General features: G+C 36.3%; 1 protein-coding gene across 12 annotated transcripts in view; it reads left to right on the forward strand.

The window, feature by feature from the left end:
* MPDZ (multiple PDZ domain crumbs cell polarity complex component) overlaps positions 1–25,615 on the forward strand; it is a 164,523-nt gene that overhangs the window by 16,506 nt on the left and 122,402 nt on the right. For 11 of the 12 annotated variants that reach the window (XM_041761417.1, XM_041761409.1, XM_041761412.1 and 8 more), the window contains exons 2-3: positions 10,227–10,305; positions 12,684–12,850. In XM_041761417.1, the coding sequence (XP_041617351.1) occupies positions 10,290–10,305; positions 12,684–12,850 (183 nt within the window). In that variant the 5' untranslated portion in view covers positions 10,227–10,289. Of the gene's footprint in view, positions 1–8,308; positions 8,552–10,226; positions 10,306–12,683; positions 12,851–25,615 lie in introns of those variants that run through there. The other variant, XM_041761410.1, reaches the window with a different exon arrangement.

Consider the following 25,615-nt stretch of genomic DNA (forward strand, 5'->3'; position numbering starts at 1 on the left):
ATTTCATTTCCTTTTTTTGGAGTTAAGTTATCGAGCCTGAAACAATTATTTTTCTGGCAGCATTAACCAGTGGCATTTTTTTTTTTTTCCCAAGAAACTTCATAGTTTGAAGTGAAACCTTTTTTTTTTTCTTCCTGGGAAGAATGATAGGATTTAAAAAATATTGTAAATTATGAAGAAGGAGATAATCTTCTCTAGTTCTATTCTCCATAATTAGATATTAACATTTTCACATGTTTACTGCCCATCTGTTATTTTTCTAATATCTATTATGAAAAATTTCAAATGTACATTTTACAATGTACCTATTACAATAAATTATTATTACAGAGAATCCTCATGTATCAATCTGTTTTAACAGCCTTTTGTTCATGGCCAGTCCTGTTGCTTCTGTCCTTTTATTTTTTCGAAGCAGATACTAAACACTTAATCATTTTATCAATAAATATTTCAGCCCAGTTACTTTTTACATACATACTTCAAAAACATTCTAAAAGTTATAGTTTCCTTATGTGACTCATTAAGCAAATCATTATTTCAAGCCATGCCTGAATTCAACAGTACAGAGATATACATATAATCATTCAACAGAGAGAGGCCCTTCAAAAAGGGTTAAGAAATCTAGACAAACAGTACTATAATCTACCATTCGTATTATGCACAAGGCTCTCTTCATCTATATTTATAACAATCTTATAGGGCAGGTGCTGTAATTATCCCATTTTAGAGATGAAGAAATGGAGACTCAGATTCATGACTTTCTTGAAAGTCACATAGTTGAGTAGTAGCCAAGCTGGGATTTAGAACCCAATCAGTGTGACTCCAGAGCTTGTGCTCTTAAACACTATACTATTGCCATTGACGTTGGGCTTCTCATCAAACCCATGGATACTACTCTTTAGCCTTAGCCCAAAATGGGTAAATAGGCTATGAAAAAATTTGTTATACCAAAGACTATGACTCCAGAGGAGACTTCAGTATAATTCCAGTGTGCTGGGATGCCTGGGTGACTCAGTGGTTGAGTGTCTGCCTTCAGCTCAGGTCATGATCCTGGGGTCCTGGGATTGAGTCCCGCATTAGACTCCCTGCAAGGAGCCTGCTTCTCCCTCTGTCTATGTCTCTGCCTTTCTCTGTGTGTCTCTCATGAATACATAAATAAAATCTTAAAAAAAAATAAAAGTTATAGTTTCCTCAAAAAAAAATATAGAAAGCTTATTAAAGTTCCCTTTTGATCTCTCCCTGATCTGAGACTACCGTTTTCATCTGTCTACCTCTAAAAGTAACTGCTGCTATAATCAATTTTAGAATGTATCCTTTTAACTCCTTGTTGAATATGATGAAAGTATGTATATACTTATTTATATGTAAGCAAATATTGTTATTTTATGTATTTTTAAAAATGCAGGCAAACAGTATCAAACTATTCTGCAACTCAATTTCATTTTCAAAATCTGGATTATGAATTTACTCTGAGTCTAACCCATTCATATTTATTGTGAATACAGATGTTTGGACTTATTTTAGTCTCCTTGTTTTGTATTTTTTGTTGACTGTGTCTTTTCCTTTTCTCCTTTTTTATTTGTCCCCAGCATCTTTTAGATTGCTTGAATATTCTCTGTTACACCTTTTTCTCCCTCATGGTTTATAAATTATAGATTCCATTTCTGGTTTTTGTGTGTGTGTGTTACTTTAATTTTTTAAGGGGCATATTTGGCTTGCTTTTCTAGTGAAGTTTGAAAGGAAAGTATTTCTATTCTCCTATGACTGAAATTTGTTAGAAGTATTTTAATTATTTGTAAATGTTTTTCACAGTTACTATGGTTTCATTGATAGAATGAAACCTTGTCAGTTAGGTCTCACATATATTTTTCAACAACGGATTTGTTTTGTTTGGTTGGAACCAAGTGGCTTTTGTCAGGCTGTGATTAAAACTGAATACTTCATAATGTTTTATTCACCTGCCATAGTAGCTGCTTCCCTGTGCCTTGTTTTTCTGATGTAACTATCCTCCCTGTGAGGTTGTTAATTATTTCAGTGGTCTTATTAAAGTTACCTTTGCCTGTAAGCTCCCTCAAATCTTTATGGAAAGTAGAATGTCCAAGTGAAGTAGTTAAAGGAACAAGGCACTTCTTAAGCAGAGTGCTTGAAGGGGTTGGTGTATTTGGGGTGTGATAGTGTGATGCTGTACCCAAACAGGCTCCGAATAGTTAGGTGTGTTTGAATGCAATCAACAGAGCCTCATACAAATGATCTCTGTCAAAATGGAGTTCACCGTAAGAATGGATGTCAGTGACTATGTATCTTAGAGACCAGTGATTCTATTTACCTCTCATTGGCTGTGTTGGATCTCCCTGAGGAATACCTGCCACTCTCATGATGTCAGCTGTGTTCTGTCTCTATCAGCTGATTTATGTTGCTCTAATAACTCAGGCTTGTGCCCTATCTTGTCTTCACTTATCTTTCTATTTTCAACTATATCTTCACCGCTATTGGTTTATTCTTGCAATGTTTTTCTTCTTCAGGTCCCAAGAGAGAGTCTAGCCTCGTTCTACATTGCCAGTCAGCACTTAGATTATCTTCCTTTGAGTGAGGATCCCAACCATTGTTCTCCTGATTATGGTTGGAAGAGAGGAATGTAGCATAGTGTGTAGTAGTATATTCCTTGCAACAGGGGCAGTGGGAAAGTTGAAATCTATATTGGTCACTTTGGGCTGTCATAACAAATACCATAGACTGGGTGTCTTAAACAACAGAAATTTAATTCCTCATGGTTCTGGAGGCTAGAAAATCCAACATCAAGGTCTGGCAGGGTTTGATTTCTGATAAAAACCCTCTTCCTGGCTTGTTGATAGTCACCTTCTCACTGTGTCCATACATGGCTTTTCTTTGGTACTTGCATGTGAAAAGAGGGAGAGAGGGAGTGAGGAAGGGATAACTAGCTATTCCTCTTGGATCAATCCTATTGAATTAGGACAATTTTCCTTATGACCTCATTTAACCTTAAGTACATCCTAAAAGCCCTGTATCCTTCACATTGAAGGTTATAGCTTCAACATCTGAATTCTGGGGGCGGGGGGAGGGGGAAGGGGATACAGTTCAGTCCATAGCAGCATTGTAAAGTACTAGAACTCAGCCTTTTAAACTTTTGCTCAGGACACATCTTTATTTCTGGAATGGTCATACCATTGCCGTCTTCTGATGTTCTCTTGGTGATTGGTATTCCCATCTAGTCATAAACTCAAGCAGGAACCTGGGCACATCCTAGGCTCCTATTGCACATTATCAGGTCTTGTTGCTTATAGCTTTTCATTCATTCTTGAATCTATTTCTCATTTGAGTTTATTCACTTTCATGTCTGTTTTTGAAAAACCTCTTAACCTGTCCTTCTTGTTTCTAGTTTTCTCTTGTTTTTATAGGTATTCCACACCATTACCAGAGTGATGTTTCTAAAAAAAGTTTGACCATGTCACCCACTATACCAAAATAAACATTAAAATTTAATGTCTAGACTCCTTAAGAATGGTATGCAGGGCCCTCAGTGATTGAGCCTGTACTTGCATCTCTAGCCCTGTTACTTTTGTCTTTCCTTTTCTCCAATCTCAATTCAGGAATAATAAACTACCTGTAATGCACAGGAGTTATGTGCTTTTGCCTCAATGTGGGAAGCACTCATCATTCCTGCTATGATTCCCACCTGTTTTTCAGGACTGTGCAGAGGTCCAGGAAACTTTGTCTCCAGGAAGCTTTCCCTTTCTCTCCAGTTTGAGTTTGGTGCTTTGCCTTTGTCATTTGTATTTTTAAATGTCTGTTTTATCCTTCTATTCACTTGGCCCATGAAATCCTAGACCATGTCTTCATTTTTCTGATTCTGCCACCCAACAACATGCTAGTCACATAGGTGTCCCATGTATTGTTGAATCAGTAAATAAAAGAATTGAGTTCTTTGAGTTTGCATTGCAGCAAACTCACTTAAAGGTATACCCCTTCTGGCCTTAGAAGCTTTTTTCTAGATCTCTCTCGAGGCAAGGGAAACAAAAGCAAAAGTAAACTACTGGGACTTCACCAGAATAAAAAACTTCTGTACAACAAAATAAATGATCAACAAAACTAAAAGACAACCTATGGAATGGGAGAAAATACTTGCAAATGACATATCTGATTAAGGGTAAGTATCCAAAATATACAAAGAACTTATAAGACTCACTACCCCCAAAACAAATAATCCAATTAAAAATGGATGGAAGACATGAACAGACATTTCTTTGAAGAAGACATCCCGATAGCCAACTGACACATGAGAAGATGTTCAGCATCATTCACCATTGGGGAAATGTAAATCAAAAGTACAGTGAGGGAAAAAAAAAGTACAGTGAGATATTTCACATCTGTCAGAATGGTCAAATCAACAACACAAGAAAGAACAGGTGTTGGCAGTGATGTGTAGAAAAAAGAATACTTGCGCATGTTTGGTGGGAATGAACATTGGTGTAGCCACTATGGAAAACAGGAAGGAGGTTCCTCAAAAAGTTAAAAATAGAACAACTTTATGATCCAGCAATGGCAGTACTGGGTATTTACCCAAAGAATACAAAAACACTAATTCTAAAGGGATACATGCACTTGGCTGTTTATAACAGTATTATTTATAATCACCAAGGTATGGAAGGAGTTTAGGTGTCCATGGGTTGATGAATGGATAAAGAAGATGTGGTATAAATACACAATGGAATATTAGCTATAAAACAATGGAATCTTACCATTTGCAATGACATGGATGGAGCTAGAGAGTATAATGCTAAGTGAAATAAGAGAAAAACAAACACCATATGATTTCACTCATGTGGAATTAGAGAAACAACAAAGGAGCTAAGGGAAAGAAAGACAAATCCAGGAACATATTCTTAATTCTAGAGAATGAATTGATGGTTACAAAAGGGGTAGGGGTGAGGGATGGGTTAAATAGATGATGGTGGGCAGCCCCGGTGGTGCAGCGGTTTAGCGCCACCTGCAGCCCAGGGTGTGATCCTGGAGACCCGGGATCAAGTCCCACATCAGGCTCCTTGCATGGAGCCTGCTTCTCCCTCTGCCTGTGTCTCTGCCTCTCTCTCTCTCTCTCTCTCTCTCTCTCTCTCTCTCTCTCTGTTTCTCATGAATAAATAAATAAATAAATCTTTAAAAAAATAGATGATGGCAATTAAGGAGTGTACTTGTCTTGTTGAGCACTGCTTGATGTGTGGAATTGTGGAATCTCTCTATTGTACACCTGAAACTAATACAATACAATATATTAACTAACTGGAATTTAAATAAAAACTTTAAAAACACACACACAAGATAAAGTTGTACCTCTTTTACAGTTAGAATTGTTTAAGATAAATAGAAAATTTTATACATTTGGGACAGTTTCTCTTTCTGGGTTATTTTTAGCAGAAAACCTATTTTCACTTGTTAGTTTCCATATAATCTGCATTGGGCAGAATGATCTGTTTTATGTTTGAAACACTCATTCTTTACTACTTACAATCTGTGCCCACACATTACCAGTACAACTTGTTGAAAAGTACATGATTAGTCAATTAATCAGTTCCTATTTCTAAATAAAACCAAATTTGATTTGATTTTTATCCCCTTCTGAAACTGGCATTATCGACTAGTTGAACAGTCATTGGGTCACAGCTAAAATCTTTGGAGATTTGCAAAGGACTTGGCAACTCTGTCATTATGTTAATGTTCTACAAGAAGCATAAAGGCTTTAAATTAAAAAGGATTTTTAAAATTTGATTTTTTTTCCCCAAGGTAATATATACATAAATAGAGTTGCCATGTAAAATAATGGATGCCTGAATTGAATAGATAATCAGCAAATTAACATTTAGTTATAAGTATATGCCAAGTATTGCATAGGATATGCTTATACTGAAACATTAATTCATTTATTTGAAATTCAAATTTATTTGAATTTTTCTGTATCCTGTATTTTTATTTTCTAAATCTGCCAATGTTATATTGATATAAAATTTAAAATACCAAAAAAAAATCCACTGCAAAATAAGTTTCTCTTAATGTCCCATAGCCCCTTAAATCCCACTCTTAGTGTCTTGGGAAAGCTTGCAGAAATAGTCTGTGCTTTTACAAACATATACATGTTAATTTTATTTACACTACGTTTCCCTATTCTTTATACAAATACTAGCAACTTAATATATTGTCTTGCATAGTCTTTTTTTCTTTCATTCAACAGTGTATCCCCACCATATGATTTTTGCAGTACAATATAGAAAATACGATGTGTGATAGAGTGAGTGTGGGCTTTGAATTCAGGCAAAGTTGGATTCAAATCCTTGCTCTCTGCTTACTAGCTATGTGACGTTGAGTAAGACTGAGTCTCTCCCTTCCTTTGTTGTCTCCTCTGGAAGATGGAGAGAATAATATGCAAGGCAGTGGAGAATAATGTAGAGAGCCTCAGGGTCCCTCCTCTCATGATGTAAAGTGTGCAGCTTGCCCTTGCCCAACACTGTAGTGCTTCATAAGTACTGAATTCATTGAGCCATTTATGGTATGTTCTGTAGTTCTAAGTGCCATGGCTCCTGTAACAAGTTCAGTTGTAACCAAGTAGTGATATATCTATAGGCAGTATTAGATGGGCAGTAACTAGAGAGGCTAGTGTACAGTAGCAATATTTTTGATAGTATTTGAATATATGTATTTTCATTGTGTTGAGGGATTTAGCACCTTGAAATATAACAGCCATGTTTGTTTGCTTTTTTTTTTTTAAAGATTTTATTTATTTCTTCATGAGAGACACACAGAGAGAGAGGCAGAGACACGGGTAGAGGGAGAAGCAGGCTTCATGCAGGGAGCCCGACATGGGACTTGATCCCGGATCTCCAGGATCACGCCCTGGGCTGAAGGTGGTGCTGAACCGCTGAGCCACTCGGGCTGCCCCAGCCATGTTTTTTTTTTTTTTTTTTTTTAATGTACTTTGAATGTTAATATAAAGAGGCTTTTTTTTTTTTCTTGGACATTTTTCTTAAAATCTTGTATTTTAAAGGTGGTTTATTAAATATATATACAAACATTATATAAATGGTGACTATTACTGATTTTTCTTTGATGTACCTGTGCATGGTTTCTATTAAGTTCTGAGTTGTTCATACCTGTATGGATTGTTGGTTATGTTAAGTTGTCTACACCAGCCCATTTCAGACTTCATGCATTTGGGGTCTCTGTTTCTTCCTTTGGTTTTTTCTTGTATAGGGCAAAGTCAGCATACTTTTGAACTTGGAAAGAGGAAGGAGAATGGTAAGGTGAATCTTCCTCCTGTTAGAGGCAGCATATTGTAGAAGTTAAATTGTTAATTGGCTCTGGAGCCAAACTGCCTGGGTTCGCCTCTGGCTCCATTATGTACTGGTGGTTTTGCCTACTGGTAAGCACCTCTTTCAGTGCCTCAATTTTCTTGTTTGTAAAGTGAGTGGATAGCATGAAGATTAAAGATCTTAGATGGATACTATGTTTAGAGTGGTGCCCAGGACATGGTGGCTGTTAGATGTTTGCTGTTACCAGCCTTCTTCTGCCCCAGCATTAGTGTTGTTACTTGTCCTCATCTCATTTCCTCTCTTTACTGCGCCTCCGACTCATCATCTTCACTGCTAGCCCAAATTGTCCAGAACAGCCCTGAGAACTTGACATTCTTCAGACATGTATTGGATCTTCTTTACGTCTTACCCATTGGCCATGACCCTCTGTTATCACTCAGGTACCCTCCTGTATCCGCAGGGTGTTGAGGGGGGGTGAAGAGGGAAAGTTGGTGGGGTGAGAAGAATTCATGCAGTTTGATACATGTGAACTCCCCTTTCTCCAGATCAAAAAGTCTGGTTACAAATGAGTTTCTTTATTGTTAGAGCTGAATATTTGGGATAGGATATAGTCACGGAAAGGAAACGATTTTTTTTTAAACATCTTGTCTCTTTGTCATGGCTACTAATTGTAAAATCTGGAAAACCTCAAAAAAGCTACATATATTTATTTTAGGGACATCAGAGTAGAGCAGAGAAACTGAAACTCATTTTTTTTTTTTTTTTAATATCTGAAATCCAGAGGAATGGAGCTCTCATCTGGGAGCTATGTCTGATTTGCAGTTGAATGGGGCTTTTTTTTTCCTTAAAAAAAAAAAAAAAAAAAAACCTTTATGATAAGAGTTTCTCTGGAGAAAAAAAAAGTAATTCTCTTTTCACATAATCGACTTGTAGGTGAACTTTGGGATGACAGTGTTTTCCTCAGTGGGGAATTGCTTACTATGTACTTTCTCTGCAGGCTCCTCATAAATCAGTGGGTCTCTGAAGCCTTAGGCCACTTCCCCCTCCAGGTCATGAATACTGCTTGTCTTTCTGAGTTAATTTTTCAAAGAGGAAAGAAGATAGAGCTGACTTTATTGTGCCTAGCAAGCACTCATGTGTATAGTTTTATCCTTTTAAAACTTTGAGTGTCACTCTTCTGTGGTTAGAGTTTTCTATTTCAGGAGAGACAGCGACTTGGCGGGGCATCACATCTGGTAAGGGGGTCAAGCTGAAATGTTCCTTCAGGGGATCAGAATTCCTAGGTGACGCTCTTTCGTTGCTAGTATGCTGCCTCCTGGGCATGTATCAGTTATAGACCTTTCTTATATTGGGGTATCTTTACTTTTATTTGTTAATTGTCAGAAGTTAGTAACTTTTTGAGGGGGGACCTAATAGTGTGCTATCTTATGAAGTATCCTTGTCAATAAGAATGAAAACAGGAAAAAAAAAAAAAAAAAAGAATGAAAACAGGAGTAGTTTATTTTAAAGATCTCCCTGTATTTTTCCCCATGAAACCACACAATGCCTAACATTTGAAATGCTCAACTGCATGGGCTCAGCATTATTCCTGAATACACATTTTACCATGTGAATTATACTACGAGCTAGAAATCTGTGTGCTTTTTCTCATGGATCACAGTATACCCAGTGAATACGTTTCCTAGGAAACTAAGGTTCAAGTGTTAGGCCCTTTGCCCATACCTATCCTGTTATTTAAATTTCAGTTCCAAAATAGAGCCGATGCCCTTTTTTCTGGATATCAGGGCATTTTATAAAACAAGTGCCAGTAGTAGAGCCTTTTGGCTATTTGAAATGGAGTTGATGTTTTAAATAGTATATTCTGAATTGGGGTAAGGAACTGTTTTCTGTTATTACATAGAGCTAATCACAGGCATTGGTGGATGGTGTGTGTATCTGGTCATATGCATCATGTACTTCCTTTTGTCCCAAATGCATTTTCTATTAAAGAGACAATAGGGGCAACTTGTTCCTTCTCAGGCAAATCCTGTTTCATCTTCTAAAAGTGAGGAAATCAGGCTGTAGATTTTTTTTTTTTTCTCCATTGAAGGAATGGCTGAGGTTTTTCTGCAAGGCAGAGGACAGGTTTGACCAGGCAGAGAATATATAAATTGTTGGATGTCAAGGATTAATGATTAACGATTTGGACTTTGTCATTGGAAATCTGTAGCTGATACTTTAAAGAGTTTAGATCTCTCTGGTCAGAGAAAGATGAATCTGTGTGAGTTGAAGGATTGAGAAAGTTTGCTTTGAATGAGGGAGAAAAGAATATTATAGTCAGGAGAGTGTTTGGAAAACCTTTGAAAACCCTTCTTCCACTTAACACTGTGTTCCCTTTTATTCAGTTTTTCCTCTATGATTTATCAGCTCCCAGTGGTTCACATACTGCATGAGTGTCATAGTTAATTTCTAATTGATATGTGTGCTGTCACCCCAGTTAGGACCATGAGCAGTCAAAGGCAGGATCCCATCTTCTGCTTTTTATGTTTTAATGATTTCTGGCCCAAGACTATCTCATGCAGAGTAAAAGTAAGCTCCTTACCATGTAGGTGAAAATCTGTAAGTGAATTTAAGATTAGAGGGGTGTGTTGAGAAGTTCTCAAATATTTTGGATAGCTATACCACCTTACGTAAAACAGATTGTATGCCTTTTACCTTACTATGCAAGTATTATCTATAAATATAAGATAATTTTGAGTAAGTCCTAAAATGATTACTTTTTTTGGCCTATAAAGAAAACTATCTTAAATTAACAAGATTTCAATGGTCAAAGGAGTTAGGAGTTATAGTAGCATCAAATGCTTTGTAGAGTATATAGTTTTAATGTTGTGATAAAATATAACCATTCTATTTTACTCCATTTCTCCCCAGAGTTCTGTTTTAGTTGCTGTTTAAGATCGTTGTGGAGAAGAGCACTAAGCTTTGGGAAAAAAAATGTTAGAAACTATAGGTAAGACCTATTCCTTCTTATTTTACTAAGAATCAAAACTTTTTCCCTTGGGGTCTTTGAAATGGTTTTTCTACATAGCAGGATTTTGTCTGGTAGCTTAGTTTTTATAAGTTTTTTCCACTAGCATTATAGCAGGGAACTGTGTTTCTATATTTGGATGATTTAATCTGTGGTGTTATAAAAACAAATCATTTGTAAGCAAAAGATAAAAGCATATGAAATGTTCTACCAGTTATGAGTTTTGATGAAATTTAATGTAAACCTCATTCTGATTTATGGACCCACTTCTGGTTGATGGGTGTTTGTGGATAGCACCAGAAAGTTTGACACTATTCTTAATACTGAAAGAAGCTCATTGCCTTCTTTACTTGTGGCAGTTGAAATACTACTGAGCTTTGCCTTTAAGTTGATGACGAGCCATAACAATAATAAACATTGAGGCTGACAAACTTCAGTGACGATTTAAGGCAGTTTAATTTTTACATGAGATAATGTAGATTGAAATACACAAATTTCTGTGTTAATCTTTTTTTCACTGCTCTTCAGTTGTAGAGAAGCTGGTTTATAGGATAAGTTTCTTGCATATTTCTTGCATATACCCATCCCTTTCCTGGTGGCCTATTGTCTCATGTTTTCCAGGGAAATTTTTGGGTATGACAGTTGGAAAGTATCTGGATTTCACTCTAGTGCCTTGATGATTGTGGCTGGTGCCTTGATACTTGCATGCTTTGGGGAGTAGGATGAAAGTAGGTGGAAGGAAAAGGAAAAGGAGCTATTTTTGTGATAGCAGGAATCATTCATTTTCATTGATGAAAATGTGAGGGTGTGTATTACCTTCATCCCTCATTTTATAGTAAAGTCCTATACCACAAGGACTCCTACTAATCCACAAAGCAGAGTGCCTCATAAGGAAGTGGACAGTTGGTCTGGTGCACTTGGTGGAGTGCTGTCATCATCCAGTGTTCGTTTTAGAAGTTATCGAAGCTGTCAAATTCCAGTTTTATTTTTTAAATTATTACTGATTTGTGCACCTTTCAAGAATTGAGATGGAAATTAATACTAGATTTGTATTCTGAGATACTGTGGGAAATAAGACCCAGAATAAAATTCTCATATCCTTATCATTATTTACTTTTAAAATTGTGCTTATGATGGGGCACTTTGATAGCTCAGTTGGTTAAGTATCCAACTTTGATTTTGGTTCATGTCATGATCTCAAGAGTCGTGAGATCTAGACCCCTGCTAGGCTTGCTTAAGATTTTCTCTCTCCTTCTTCCTCTGCCCCTCCCAACTCATGCTCTCTCTCTCAAAAAAAAAAAAAATTGTACAGATGAATAGATACTGTTCAAGTTTTTGTATGTGTGTGAATGAGTGGTTCACATTAATTCATGCCTTAATTTCCCCATTTCTGTATAACCCTGCATTTGGTTCTATAGAAGTCTCCGTGGTGATAATTCCCACTCTGATTACTATCATATGGCAAATGAATGTTAATAGATACACTTGTTACCATGATGAATCTGTTAGAACATATATTAAATGGTCTCCATTCCTTTAAAACAAATTTTGGTTCACTTGTGAGAGAGTGATAATTATAGGAGGATGTTTTTAACTGTTATTTGTTATAGAGACTAACCATCTTGTGGAAGCATGCATATAAGATGCTAGGATTATTAGGGATATACTTACTCAGAATACTTACTTTTGCAACTTTATGCCTGATATATAAGGTGATCAATAAATATTTCAATTATTTTGGTTTGATGCATATATAAATATCCTATTTAATTTTGGGGAAAGACATTTTAAGTGTTAACAAGTAGTGTTTTGAAGGGTTATATGGTGTTGTAATATACTTTCAAGTAAATTCTCATGTGTAGAATGTGTGTTCCTTAATATACGAAATTGTCATATTTTGGATTATGACTCATCAATGACATCATCCACATCCACTTATTAGTGAGTTAGCTCTATTTCCAATTTTTCTTAATTATAAATAAAATTTTTTAAAAAGTGAAAATATCAGCCTTTGCCAGATCACGAAATGTTTGGTTTTCAATAGTTTATGTAAAAGAGTTGACAGCTGGCATTGGATTTCAAATGTACTCCATCTGAATTAGTTTCTGTACTTTTACAAAATTAGTTGCATAAAGTTGCATTAGTTGCATATAGCATACACTATAACCGCTTACTTCTCTGCTTTCAAACAGACTCTCCTACCAGGGACTTCCAGGTTAAGGGACATGTTACAATCCTTTTTTCCTCCGAGTCAGTATTACGCTCTCAGAAGGAATAGTTTTAGGATTTCTCTTCTGTTAGCATGATTTGATGTGAGTCTTTTGAGTCCCGTTAATGACCAGTGTTGCTCTTTGGTTTAGACAAAAATCGAGCCCTGCAGGCAGCAGAACGCTTGCAAGCCAAGCTGCGAGAACGTGGAGATGTAGCAAATGAAGACAAACTGAATCTTCTGAAGTCAGTCTTACAGAGCTCACTCTTCAGTCAAATCCTAAACCTTCAGACTTCCGTACAGCAGCTGAAAGACCAGGTAGGACACAATTTTCCCAAAGCTGGGGTTCACGGCATGACATGGATCTTGTGAAAGTCTTGTGTTTTTCTGAAAGGTTGATTTTTCTATATGTTAATGAATAGTTTAATGAAGTCATTTAAACCTCCAAATGAAACATTCAGATTTACAGTGACTCCCTCCCCCCGCCCCCCCAGTTATTTTTGTAATGGTTGTTGCTGTGTGTTGTAGATGGTATGACACTGTGTTGAAAGCTGTGTGGATGCTGAAGCAGAGTCCCTACAGGAGAAGGGGTTGATAAAAATAAGTGTAAGATAGATGGCTGTAGACTTGGTTTCCATCCCCTCTAAGGCTCATTGTTCATGTGAACTTGTGTATTTGGACTCAGACATTCATCATGCTTATAAGATTTCAGATAAGCCTGAATTTGCATGTGTAATCATGTGTGTGAGGAAGGGAAATCACTTCTATTTTGACAGTAAAAGAAATAATTACATTGTCATCAGTTACAGGAATTGCAATTCTCACTTCTTAAAAGAGTGTAAGTAGCAATTGCTTCCAATGACAGCATCAGATGGTGACAAACATTAGAACTTCTAAATGTAACACTGTTTTTTTTTCTGTAAAAATTAAGAGCATTAAAATTTCCTAGCATTTATATTAAAATTGAAACATCACAATGACAGGATGAACACTCAAGTTAGGTGTTCTTTGAACTTAATCACCATTTCTCAGGTTTAAAAAAATTTTTTTTAAATGGTTGTTATCCTTACAAGATTTGAAATCAATCTCATTATGCCTTCAATCTAAGTTCTCATTTTCATGTATTTAACATTAATTTAATCACTATGGATGACTTGCTAACAAATATTCTGCCTTAAAAGGTTAAAACTGAAATTTGAAGACTTGTTTCATAATTCAGTGAAAGAATTTCTCCAATTAAAAACAATATGCCAAATGCAAAAAGAGCAAATAGCAGCAAGAGAGAAGGAATTTGTTTGATATCATATTACTTCTTAATCTGGATATTTGGTAGCAAAAAAATAAAGAAGACTTTCTAATTTTTAAAAATATTTTTCTCTAGTGAATTTCTACTTAATAATTTTTAAAATTTATTTATTCATGAGAGAGAGAGAGAGAGAGAGAGAGAGAGAGAGAGAGAGAAAGACTGAGAGGCAGAGACACAGGCAGAGGGAGAAGCAGGCTCCATGCAGGGAGCCTGATGTGGGACTTGATTCTAGGTCTCCAGGATCATGCCCTGGGCTGAAGGCAGCACTAAACCACTGAGCCACCCGGGCTGCCTTACTTAATAATTTTAAAAGTTGTGATCATGAATTAAGAAAAAGAGTTGTTTCAGTTATGTGTAGCTCTGGGTTTTTTTTTTTTGTTGTTGTTGTTGTTTGTTTGTTTTTCAAGTTATTGAAAAGATTGGTTTTAGGTACTCCTTTTCAGAATGAATTGGCAAGAGTTTGGAGAGATCAATGTTCTGAATATAAGTGTAATTATGATGTGGACAATTATTTGGTTTTTCAGCAAGTGGAAAAGTTGAACACGTCTTCTCCTTTTATCATATTCTATGAAAATATGATTAGAATGAGAGGAAAGGTTTAAATAAAAAGTACTAGTAAGTGTATTAGGAAATACCACTGATCCATTGAGATAACTGGAGATAATCTCTTCTAGCCTTGAAAGGAGGCTAGACCTTGTTTTACTATTTCCAAACTAGGATATGGGCTCTAAAACTTTGAGTTCTACTTGATTTACCTAAAATCTCTTTAGAAACTCTTGAACATTATGTTATCAAGCCAGGTAGTCTGCGACCAGGTCCAGTCTGATCTTGTGGTAATGATAGATGCTGATACATTCCAAGACTCAGTTCATTGTGAGGTTTGATAATTCTGTAGGCGTGTCTTACATGCCTTTGGACTTTTGGCTAGTTGGTCATCTCTTCAAGTACCGAAAGGGACCAAGGAACCCAGCTGACCCACACCCTGCTTATTACAACTCCTTATAAAGGCTGAGTGACTTGTTTATTATAAGGACAGAGCCAGATCTGAAACTTGGTTTTCTTGGCTTCCAAGGCACAGTCTTTCTCCTCTCTTGTGATTCTGTAGCCTATCTCACGTCATCTTTTTTCTTTTTTTCTCTGAGGATAGAAACTAGGCCCCTAGAAGTTGTGAGTTCAGTTTTGATTAAAACCATCGATGTCTCTCACGGTTTCTGTGACTCTTTGCTTTAGTCTTCATTCTTACTGACTCAGTGTCATTTGTTTGTTAAACCATATTTTTCTTGTATGACTGGAAGAAATGTCAGAACCTAGTATTTTCTGTTTTAAAGGATAGACATGAATATTATAGACTTACGTTAGAATTAAATTTCCTGCGTGGTTTACCAATTGCTAATTTGTTAATATTTATAATTTAATTGATTAACCTAGCGATGAAATTTGTGCTTTTAAACCACTAGTTATGCCAATCTGACCAGTGGCTTTTATTTATTATCTTTTATCTTTTAAAATATATGTTATGTTTTCAGATGTGTGGATTTATGTGCACAATAGCTGCAACTTAGTGTCTCCATCTTTTTTAGTATTACCAAAAAATTTGACTCCTCCAGCTTTATTCCTCCATCACCGTCCTGCCTTTTTAGAAAGTGAAAAGAGTGAATAATTGAAAAGCCTGAGGTATATGCAGCATATTGGAGAACGTGATCATATTGTTGCATTAATGACAGATGCTGACATGCCATGTTGAATTAAGCTGACTATTTTTCCCCTTCAGATCTTTCTCATTACTTCTATTCAGTAATGTGTAATTTTTCCAATTTGCGTCTTCAGTATTAAGACTGCCCTTAGAAATCAAACTGTTTCCCTTTGGCAAATTAAACACTTGACAGGTGTGTAACTGAGAGGGCAAAAAAGCCATGCCCTGAAGGGATGTGCTATTTAAATATTGTCAAAAATATTAACAGGTCTGAGAGCATAATTGATGCCTCTGTTTAACTCTGCCACATTGTGTATTGTTCTAACCGCCAGCTAAAAGGATGTGTGCTATTAAACCTGAATAATCTCTAATAGCTCTAGTTCCTTTCCTATTGCATGATTCCTGCTTAAGTGAATGAGAAGAAAAAAAAAAAGAACTGTGACCGTGTGTCAATGATCTGTCAGATGCAAATTCTCAAGTAGTGTCCTCACTGTCACCTAGTCATCACAGCTAATAACTGTAGGGCTCAATGCGTATTCATGACAAAGATCCAGCTATTGTGGGAGAAATAAACACGTTAGCAGTTTAATAATAGAAACTTGTCAGCCATGAGGATATTGGATTTGCATATTTATTCTGTGATGTTTCTTCAGTCCAGTAGAGGTGTATACTACTTTCCTGATTAATTAATTGCCTTGCCTTAGGAATTGACCATAGACATGAGATGAAATGTCTTTTTACCTTGAGTTATTTGTAGGAAAACTGGGAATTAAAATTATTAATTTCAGTAGAAATTTAGGACTAATACTTAGAAATTGACAGCCCTGAGATTTTTTTTTTTTAAGAGCTATGGCAACCAAGACCAATTCTAAGATTGAAGAAATAATGTGTGTAATTCAGGCTACAAATGCTGCTGATTTGGGAAACAAGCCCCAGGGCTCAGCATATTCTGGAGTTTTCTCCATGTCTGTGATTTCTGGCCTTTTTGGAATATGATATTCTTTTATTTTGCTGCTGTTCTTGTTGTTTGCTATTTCCAGGCTCCTTGTTCATTCACCTTTTTCCCAGAAAACTGTTGGCTTATATGCATATCATCTAAATGTGTAATGTGTATATATATATATATATATATATATATACACACACATACCAATTTAAGCCCGAATTTTTTCCTAAGTTTCTCTTTTGAAATTTTGTGACACCTCTTGAAATAATTGGAGAGGTGTTGATTTAATGTAGAATCAGGTTGGAAATTATTGTACAGTGTTGATTAGAGTAATTGGATCCTTCTGTTTTATTTTGAAATACAGGGTTCATGGTATACAAATTTTGTCTTATATTTTTATGCTTTTAAATTTTACCTGTTCACATTCCCAAAAAAGTTTGGAACAACTTCTGATAGCATAACATATCAAATAGTGGGTGATTCAAAGGTAAATCTAAACAAAAACCAAATAAAAATATCAGAGAACTGGATATTCCAGGGACCTTGGGTAACTAAAATTGAGTATTATCACTTAATTTCCATTTCTCAGGAGCAAAGGCAACAATTTTATGCATGCACACACACACACACACACACACACACACGGAGCAAGAGAGCGTTGGAGGGTTATGTATTGCTCAGCGTCAGACATGATTCAGCGAGCCAAATTTTCCTTGGCATTGGGAGGGTTATCTCATGGGTGCTTTTATAGAAGGCTTATAATCATTTATTAATAAAGTTGATAAAAATACTATGAATAACTAAGACAGGTTCTCGTTATCTAGAGGGGAAAAAGAATATACATGTTTTATGTAACTAAGTAAGAAAATGATTGGGAGAAGAGGAAGGAATTATTAACCTTGACTACAAGAAAACTACATTGGGGGGCACCTGGGTGGCTCAGTGGTTGAACGTCTGCCTTTGTCTCAGGTCATGATCCTGGGGTCCTGGGATCAAGACCTGTATTAGGCTCCCCACAGAGGAGCCTGCCTGTGTCTCTGCTTCTCTCTCTATGTCTCTCATGAATAAATGAATAAAATCTTAAAAAAAAAGGGATCCTGGGTGGCACAGTGGTTTAGCACCTGCCTTTGGCCCAGGGCACGATCCTGGAGACCCGGGATGGAATCCCACATCAGGCTCCCGGTGCATGGAGCCTGCTTCTCCCTCTGCCTATGTCTCTGCCTCTCTCTCTCTCTCTCGCTCTCTGTGAGTGACTATCATAAATAAATAAATAAATAAATACATACATACATACATACATACATACATAAATAAATAAAAGAAAACTACATTGGAGACAACATGTAAGATGGGTCTTGAGAAATGAGTAGGACTCTTCTGCAGTGATAGGAGAATTTATTTTGGGTAATGGACACAGTGTTTACAAGGGTATAGAGGACCTGTTCTCAGGTGAGGATGATTTTACATTCTCTCCCTCCAGGGGGCATATAGCAATATATGGAGACATTTTTGTTGGTTGTAACTTGTGTGGGGGTGTAGGGGCCATGCTACTGATGTGTAAATGAGTAGACATGAGGGATGTTGCTAAGCATCCTCAATGCCTAGCCCAGCCTCCTAAAACAAGGAATTATTGGGTTTATAATGTGTGTTGTGCTGAGATTGAGAACCCCTGATATAGAGTCACCTGTAGATCTCTGTTACCAGGGCAATAGCCTATGTGTGAGTTCTTGGAAAGGGAGGAAACTTGTGAAGGATTTATTTAGGTAGAGTTTTTTTTTGGGAGGGCTGGAGGTTGCAGGTGTGTTTTTCATCTTTCTTCTTTTGCATTCAGTATCAAACTTTATTGTTATCAAGTTAAAAATTGTATCAACTTTATATTCTAGCTCTTTTATTAAATACAATATTTAACAATCATCTTCTTTCTCCACATTTAAAAAATTATAGTGAAAACCCTCAACAACAACAACAACAACAAAAAAACCCTCAACAAAATTATGGTAAAGGTTTTATTGATTTCTGATAGATAAGACTTTTAATTATAATCATAAAATACAAGAATTATTCTTCAGAGAAATGCTTCTTTTATCTTTCTAAGAATGAGGTATACTAAGAGTATACACTAAGAATACAGCATCACATACTAATTAAGTGATGATGGCTTTTCTGCTAAAGTGTACTGTACCTGTGTATTTTTTTTTCCAATGCTCTGTCTTAAAACAGGAACAACTTTCAGAGAGCCTAGAGAAATAGGCAGTTAATGTATATCTCATAGGGTCACTTTCAAATACATGATGTAAGCAGGGGGTGTTGGCTAGAGCACCACTCTCTGGGGCATGCCTGAGGAGTAACTACTATTCTGTGGGTACTCATTTATAAAACTGCTAAATCAGGTTCATGGCCAGACTGTTGAGGTATGTTGCTTTTAAGCAGTGGCATCAGCAGAACTGTTAACTTTTCACTGTTATATTTTTTGGGTTGATGGAAAGATGAAAATTTTCATAGCCGGGCATTTTTGTTCCTCTGTTCTGACTTTGGTAATCAGAAGGATACGGTTTTGTAGGATTCGTTGTACAGAGTGGCAATGTCTGTGTTTACTCAGCTTTAGTACTTTTATAAATGGAAAAAAAAATCACCCTTTTCTCTATGGTTTCTAATTTAAAACTGAAATGGAGAAGATTCATCTTTAGCCATGCAATCAGTAAAGGAGGAATAACAACTGCTGTCTCCCAAGAATGTCTAGTTTAAGTTACGACTTGGTGTTGGGGGGAAGAAGAAGTTCAGAGAGAAAGGAAACATGCCTTAACCCTGTTAACAGGAATTATCAAAAAATGGAACGGAATTCTTCCAAGTTGTTGTTGCTTGTGAAAATGAAAAAAATATTTTTCTTACTCCCAAAATGGTTTGACTTTTATGATAGGGCATTGCAGCTGCCTAACAGGAAAGTATCTGTTTCTTGAGACTTTAACATACATTATCTAGGAGAAGTTAAAAGAGAAGGAGTGATTCTTATGTTTTTACATTTACCATAGAGTTTATTTACTGTAGGAATTTCAAATACTTTATTTTTGGTACAATAACAGCTTTTAAATGTTTGTTCCTTTAACCAAAAGTTTGTAAATATAGAGCCTTTGAGGGACTAAAATTCTTGTTTTATCCTGGGCAAGAAGGCAGTGTTCAAGCTTTTTATACAGTGCTGGATTAAAATGCAACACCATCTTGCTATTGGGTATGCATGTGTGTCTAAAACAGCAAATGGTGCTAATTGTATGGTGTTTTTGTGACAAAGTTAAATGGTCTTTGGAGAAGAGAGAAAAAATGTGAAATTTACTGGGTATAACCTAAATGAGTTAAGAATTTAAGAACGAAACAGGTTAATTTACATCTGAAGCTATATAACAAAAATAGCCACCCTCACCTTTAGGAAGCTCTCATGTGTTGTGGACTATCTCATTTGACTAGTCCATCAGTTATATGAGGTGTGTGTTATCCCCATTTTATCCATGAAGAAATTGGGGCTGAGAGATGTTGTATAGCTTAATCCTGGACCACACAATTATTCATTGGTAGGTTTAGAAGAAGAATGTAAACCTGTCTGATCCCAAAGCCAGTGCTTTTTTTTACTTTTAATTTACACTGTTCCTAAACTCTTAGTCCTCTTCTATAAAGGAATAAATAGGTTGGAAAAGTAGTTATTAGCATTATTAAAGAGAAATGCACTTAATGTTTAGAAAATTCAGGTTCATTAAGATTTGCCATTTCCCTTAAATCCTTACCCAGATTTAATCAGAACCTTTTAGTATAAACCAGAACTTTCATTCTGCTTCTTAAATAATTACGCTACTTGTTAGAGATTAGGTGAACTGGGTAGGATAATAGTAGAATGGAGAGGCAGTGTGACAAAGTACCATCAGTCTTCATATGCCCATTTCCACATATTTAAGCTTGTCTGTGAGGTTTTGTTTTATTTTTCTCTAAGCAGACTGTGAACTGTGAATCAGTTTTGTCTTCTGGAAATGTGGAACTGGTAGAAAAAACACTACAAACATTCTAACATGTTGTTCATCTAAGTTTCCAATTTCTTTTTTTTTTTTTTAAAGATTTTCTTTATTTATTTGAGAGAGAGGGAAAGCACAAGCAGGGGAAGGGGCAGAGGGAGAGGGGACAAGCAGGCTCCCCACTGAGTATGGAGCCTGATGCAGGGTTCTGATCTAGAACCCTGACACGATGACCTGAACCCAAGTAAGACACTTAACCAACTGAGCCACTCAGCAACCCCTAAGTTTTCAGTTTCTAAATTTCGATTTGTCTTGGCATTTAAGGCATATTAATTTACTTAATTTGAATACCTTCACCCTTTGATGCAGAATATTTCAGCATACTTTGATAAGAATATTACTTTTGGTCAATCTACATTCTCTAAATTTTTTGCCTTGGAAGTTTTGCTAAGAAAGCACAGAAGTGTTGAGATTTAAATAAAGAAAAGACATTCTGCAAATACACGTCAACACACATGCCTAGACTGTGGTGTATGTGCGGCATTCCACTTGCCATTTGTTCTTACCAAGCAAAAAAGCAGTTTTAGAATTAAGTGCATTTCAGATTTGTTTGAAGACCGTTTACTAGTTTTGGGATAAAACCATGCCACATTCATCTCTGACTACTCTGTACCTAATAGGATATTTTATTTAAGTTCAGTAAATGATTGCTTAATTAAGAGACCTGTAAATATTCATGAAAATTCGAACTGTTGTGCATCAGTAATTATCTTTCCTTGCCAGAGAACTAATTTTTAGGATAAATATATTAGCCAAATAACTGAAGTTACTTTGAAGAACTAGTGTTTTCTTAGTAACCATATTGGAAAGATACACTATTCACACCATTATCATCGTCAGAGTGATGAACGTGTATGAAATTCTTACTGTGTGCCAGGAACTATTTTAAGTACCTGTTTCATCACTGCAACAATTCTAATGTGGTTGATAGTAGTAGGTAGATGTAATAGATAATGTTATTTTCCTTATTTCATGGATGGGGAAATGGAGGCACAGGGAATTTAAATGGTGGAGCTAGCATTTAAATGCAGGCTGGCTGACTCCAGACCCAGGTCTTAATCATAGGGCTATGTTGTTTTTGTTTCACTGTCCTTGTAAACCATGTGGTGAACATAATTAAGGATCTCCTGGTGATTTGAGGCCATCGTTATGATTATCTGATCTTGGATGCTGGCAGTCTAATAGGATCTGGAGACAGACACAACCCAGATTTGTATTTTGACATTTCAGGAGTTTATTTCTTAAAATGAATATATACATATATGTATTTTCTTCGCTGAACCTCTTTTTTCTCCTCCGTTAGTTGTGATATGGGAATGATATATAGCATGGAGGTAAACCTCTAAGGCATAAGCTGAGTTTTTACCAAGCACTCAGTAACTATTGATTCTCTTCTTGGTGCTTTCTTCTCTCACTGAAATTTAATATTCTAAGGCAGTGGATCTCAGATACTGTGGTTTCAAGACCCCATTACACCCTTAAAAATTACTAAGGACCTCAAAGAGCTTTAATTTATGTGGTTTTATGCATCAGTATTTATCAGGTTAGAAATTAAAATTGAGAAGTATTTTAAATATTTATTAATTCATTTGAGAATAGCAGTAATAAACCTATTGCTTTAAAAATTAAAAGAGTGACATTGTTTTACATTTTTGTACATCTCTCTAATGTTTAACAGAAGAAGACTGGATTCTCATATCTGTTTTTGCATTTGATCTGTTTGGATTTGTTATTTCAGTTGATGTATATATTTAGCTGGCAAAGGGAGGAGGATAGCCTTTTTGTGAATATCCTTTGATAGTACACAAAACTATTGGTAGGGATTGTTTTATTTTTTAAGATTTATTTATTGGGATGCCTGGGTGGCTCAATGGCTGAGTATCTGCCTTTGGCTCAGGGCGTGATCCCCAGGGTCCCAGGATTGAGTCCCACATTAGGCTCCCTGCATGGAGCCTGCTTATCCCTCTGCCTATGTCTCTGCCTCTCTGTGTGTCTCTCTCATGAATAAATAAATAAAGTCTTAAAAAATATATTTATTTATCTGAGAGGGAAAGCACGCACATGTGAGGGTCTAGCAAGGGTAGGGATGGGGCAGAGAGAGAGAGAGAGAGAGAATCCCAAGCAGGTTCTCCACTGAGTGCAGGGTTCATCACGGTGTTCAGTGAAGGGCTCAGTGCCAGGCTCGGTCTCCCAACCCTGAGATGTGAACTGAGCCCAAACCAAGAGCTGATGCTCAACTGACTGAGTCACCCAGGTGCCCCTGTTGGTAGTTTCTTAAAGTTTAGTTATAAGGTGGTATCAGAAACCAAACCAGTGAACATTCTGTACTCTTACAGTAAAATCTATCCTGTGCTTTGAATTTTTTTAACCACGCATAATTGTGTAATACATTGGTTTTCTGGGAAATTTGAAAACAGGAAAATTATGTTTCACATTTCATTATATAATATCAAAAGTTTATACTATCATTGCTTCTGGTATTATCAATAGTCTTTAAATTATGGAAAGTTATTAAGCTCAGGGTGACAGATAACAAGTTTTCCAGAATTCTTATTTTCACTTGAAGCCTCACATTTTACTATTGCAACAATTCCTGTCAGTTGTTTTCCTTGAAGTGACAGGCTTACTTTATTTTTGAGAAATTGTTTGCCATATACCAGGTTTGTACAGTCATTTTTTTTTTACTTTCAGTTGTTTTTTTCAAGTAATATGGTGCTCTTGAGAAAAGTAGCTAGTTCAGCTTGCAACTGAAATAATAAAGCTTTTCCTGTAGACAAGAGTTGTATTTTTTTATACAGCAGAACTGCATTATGTTCACTTCCCATTTTGAATCACAGATTATTAAAAACATATACACATAAGAGTAAAGATTGAATAAAACTAATAATTTTAAGTACTTTATCAAGAACTTTAAAAAAAAAGATTATATTTATTTGAGAGCAAGAGAGCAGGAGCAGAGAGAGCACAAGGTGGCAGGGGAGGGGCATGGCTAAGGCAGGGGTCGTGGTCAGGGAAGGGACGGGGCCTAGGAAGGATGGGCAGAGGGACAAGCCATGGCTTGGTACTAGGACCAGGATCTCAGGATCTCACTCCAGGTGCCCCCTTCATCGAGAACTTTTTAAAGAAGGGTAATAGACTATTGCTCTTGATGAGGGGAGCTGATAGGAATATGACTCCCCTCCCCCCCCCCCACATATCACAGACACCGCTTCCCTAATAACAATAAAAAGTAAAATACTGTGAAAAAAAGACCAAACAAGTGTGAAAAAGAAACCATTGCTTTTGAAATTAGTGATCTTTAATTGGAGTTTCAGTGGGAACTTAGTATAGGTTAAAGAATTCTATAGTATCTTACTTCATTATAGAAAATAACTTTTTTTTAAATGATAAACTTAAAACTTTTTATAACAATAACAAAAAAAAGTTTAAAGCAAAACTGTGGTTAAGTTCAAGTTTTATTTGTATAAGTTAAGTTTTATTTTGCAACGTTACTCAAGTATTTGTATGTAGGGGCACTTGCGTGGCTCAGTTGTTTAAATGTCTGCCTTCTGCTCAGGTCATGATCCAGGAGTCCCACGATGGAGCGCCACATCTGGCTCCCTGCTCAGTGAGGAGTCTGCTTCTTCCTCTGCCCCACATCTTCATGTGCTCTCTCCTGCTCTCTCTCATAAATAAATAAATAAATAAATAAATAAATAAATAAATAAATAAATAATCTTTTTAAAAAAGTATTCATATGTATCTTAGGATATTGGGGGCGATTTGAATCTTTTCAACTGAGTATTTTTAAAGATTTATTTTAAAGATTTTATTTATTCATGAGAGACACACAGAGAGAGAGAGAGAGAGGAGAGAGAGAGGTAGAGACACAGGCAGAGGAAGAAGCAGGCTCCATGCAGGGAGCTCGATGTGGGACTCAGTCCGGGGACTCCAGGATCATGCCCTGGGCAGAAGGCAGGTGCTAAACTGCTGAGCCACCCAGGCGTCCCTATTTTTAAAGATCTTAGTGAAATTTATACCTTAAAAAATTAGTTTATAAAATACACATGGAATACTCTGCATTATGCTGTCTGATACTGACATTTTATTTCATTTTAAAGATTTTATTTATTTATTCATAAGAGACAGAGAGAGGCAGAGACATAGGCAGAGGGAGAAGCAGGCTCCATGCAGGGAGCCAGACGTGGGACTCGATCCGGGATCACGCCCTGGGCCGAAGGCAGGTGCCAAACCACTGAGCCACCCAGGGATCCCTGATACTGACATTTTAGTGCAGAATGCATTGTGTATTAATTTTAATTATGATGTAATTTTAAGAATAAAGTTTTCATAGAGGCAACTCTGACCGAAGACTAGAGCATCCTAAATGAAATAGCATAACCTGCCATGTGGCCATTTATTTAACTTGACAACATCACTTATGTTGTATAGAGTTTATGGTTTTGGTCGTGATCTTGTCACTTAATAGCCTGTAACAATACGCATTACTTTCATTGCTTTAGGAAGATGATTGATCATTTATTTATGCCTTTCTAAATATCAAACGAGAGAAAACCAGAAGAGTCTTAGGTACTCTTTAATTCATTTTTTTCTTTGCCTTTCATCTTGAGTTTCTTGGTTGATCATTTATCCTTTTCAATTAGCATGTGGGAATTTTAGGACAAATATACCACTGAAACTTTACAGAGGCAGATGAAGAAAATTTATATTTTGGTTACTCAGAATGACTGCTTAAACGTTCTTGGGTTAAGGAATTATTTTCTAAATTCAGTGACCTTGTATTTTAAATTTATCAGCCAAAGATCTTCAATGGCTACTTTTAGATTATCTACAAATTCTTATCTACTATCTGCTCTGCTATTCAACAATTCGCAGCTATGAAGAGAAAGGTAATCTATCTTAGTAGGTGGGTGAACGGTGCCTGGTGAAGCAATTTTATAGGATATCTAACGTATTAGTGATTATGCAGAGCATTTTATCTCTTTAATTACTGTCCCATCCCCTAGAGCCCAATGTCTTGGACATTTGAGGTGTGCAGTAAGTATTTGAATGAATGAAAAGAAGTTCACATAGAAAATGTGAA

The sequence above is a fragment of the Vulpes lagopus genome, chromosome 7 (assembly GCF_018345385.1).
Source record: "Vulpes lagopus strain Blue_001 chromosome 7, ASM1834538v1, whole genome shotgun sequence".
Classification (NCBI taxonomy): domain Eukaryota; kingdom Metazoa; phylum Chordata; class Mammalia; order Carnivora; family Canidae; genus Vulpes; species Vulpes lagopus.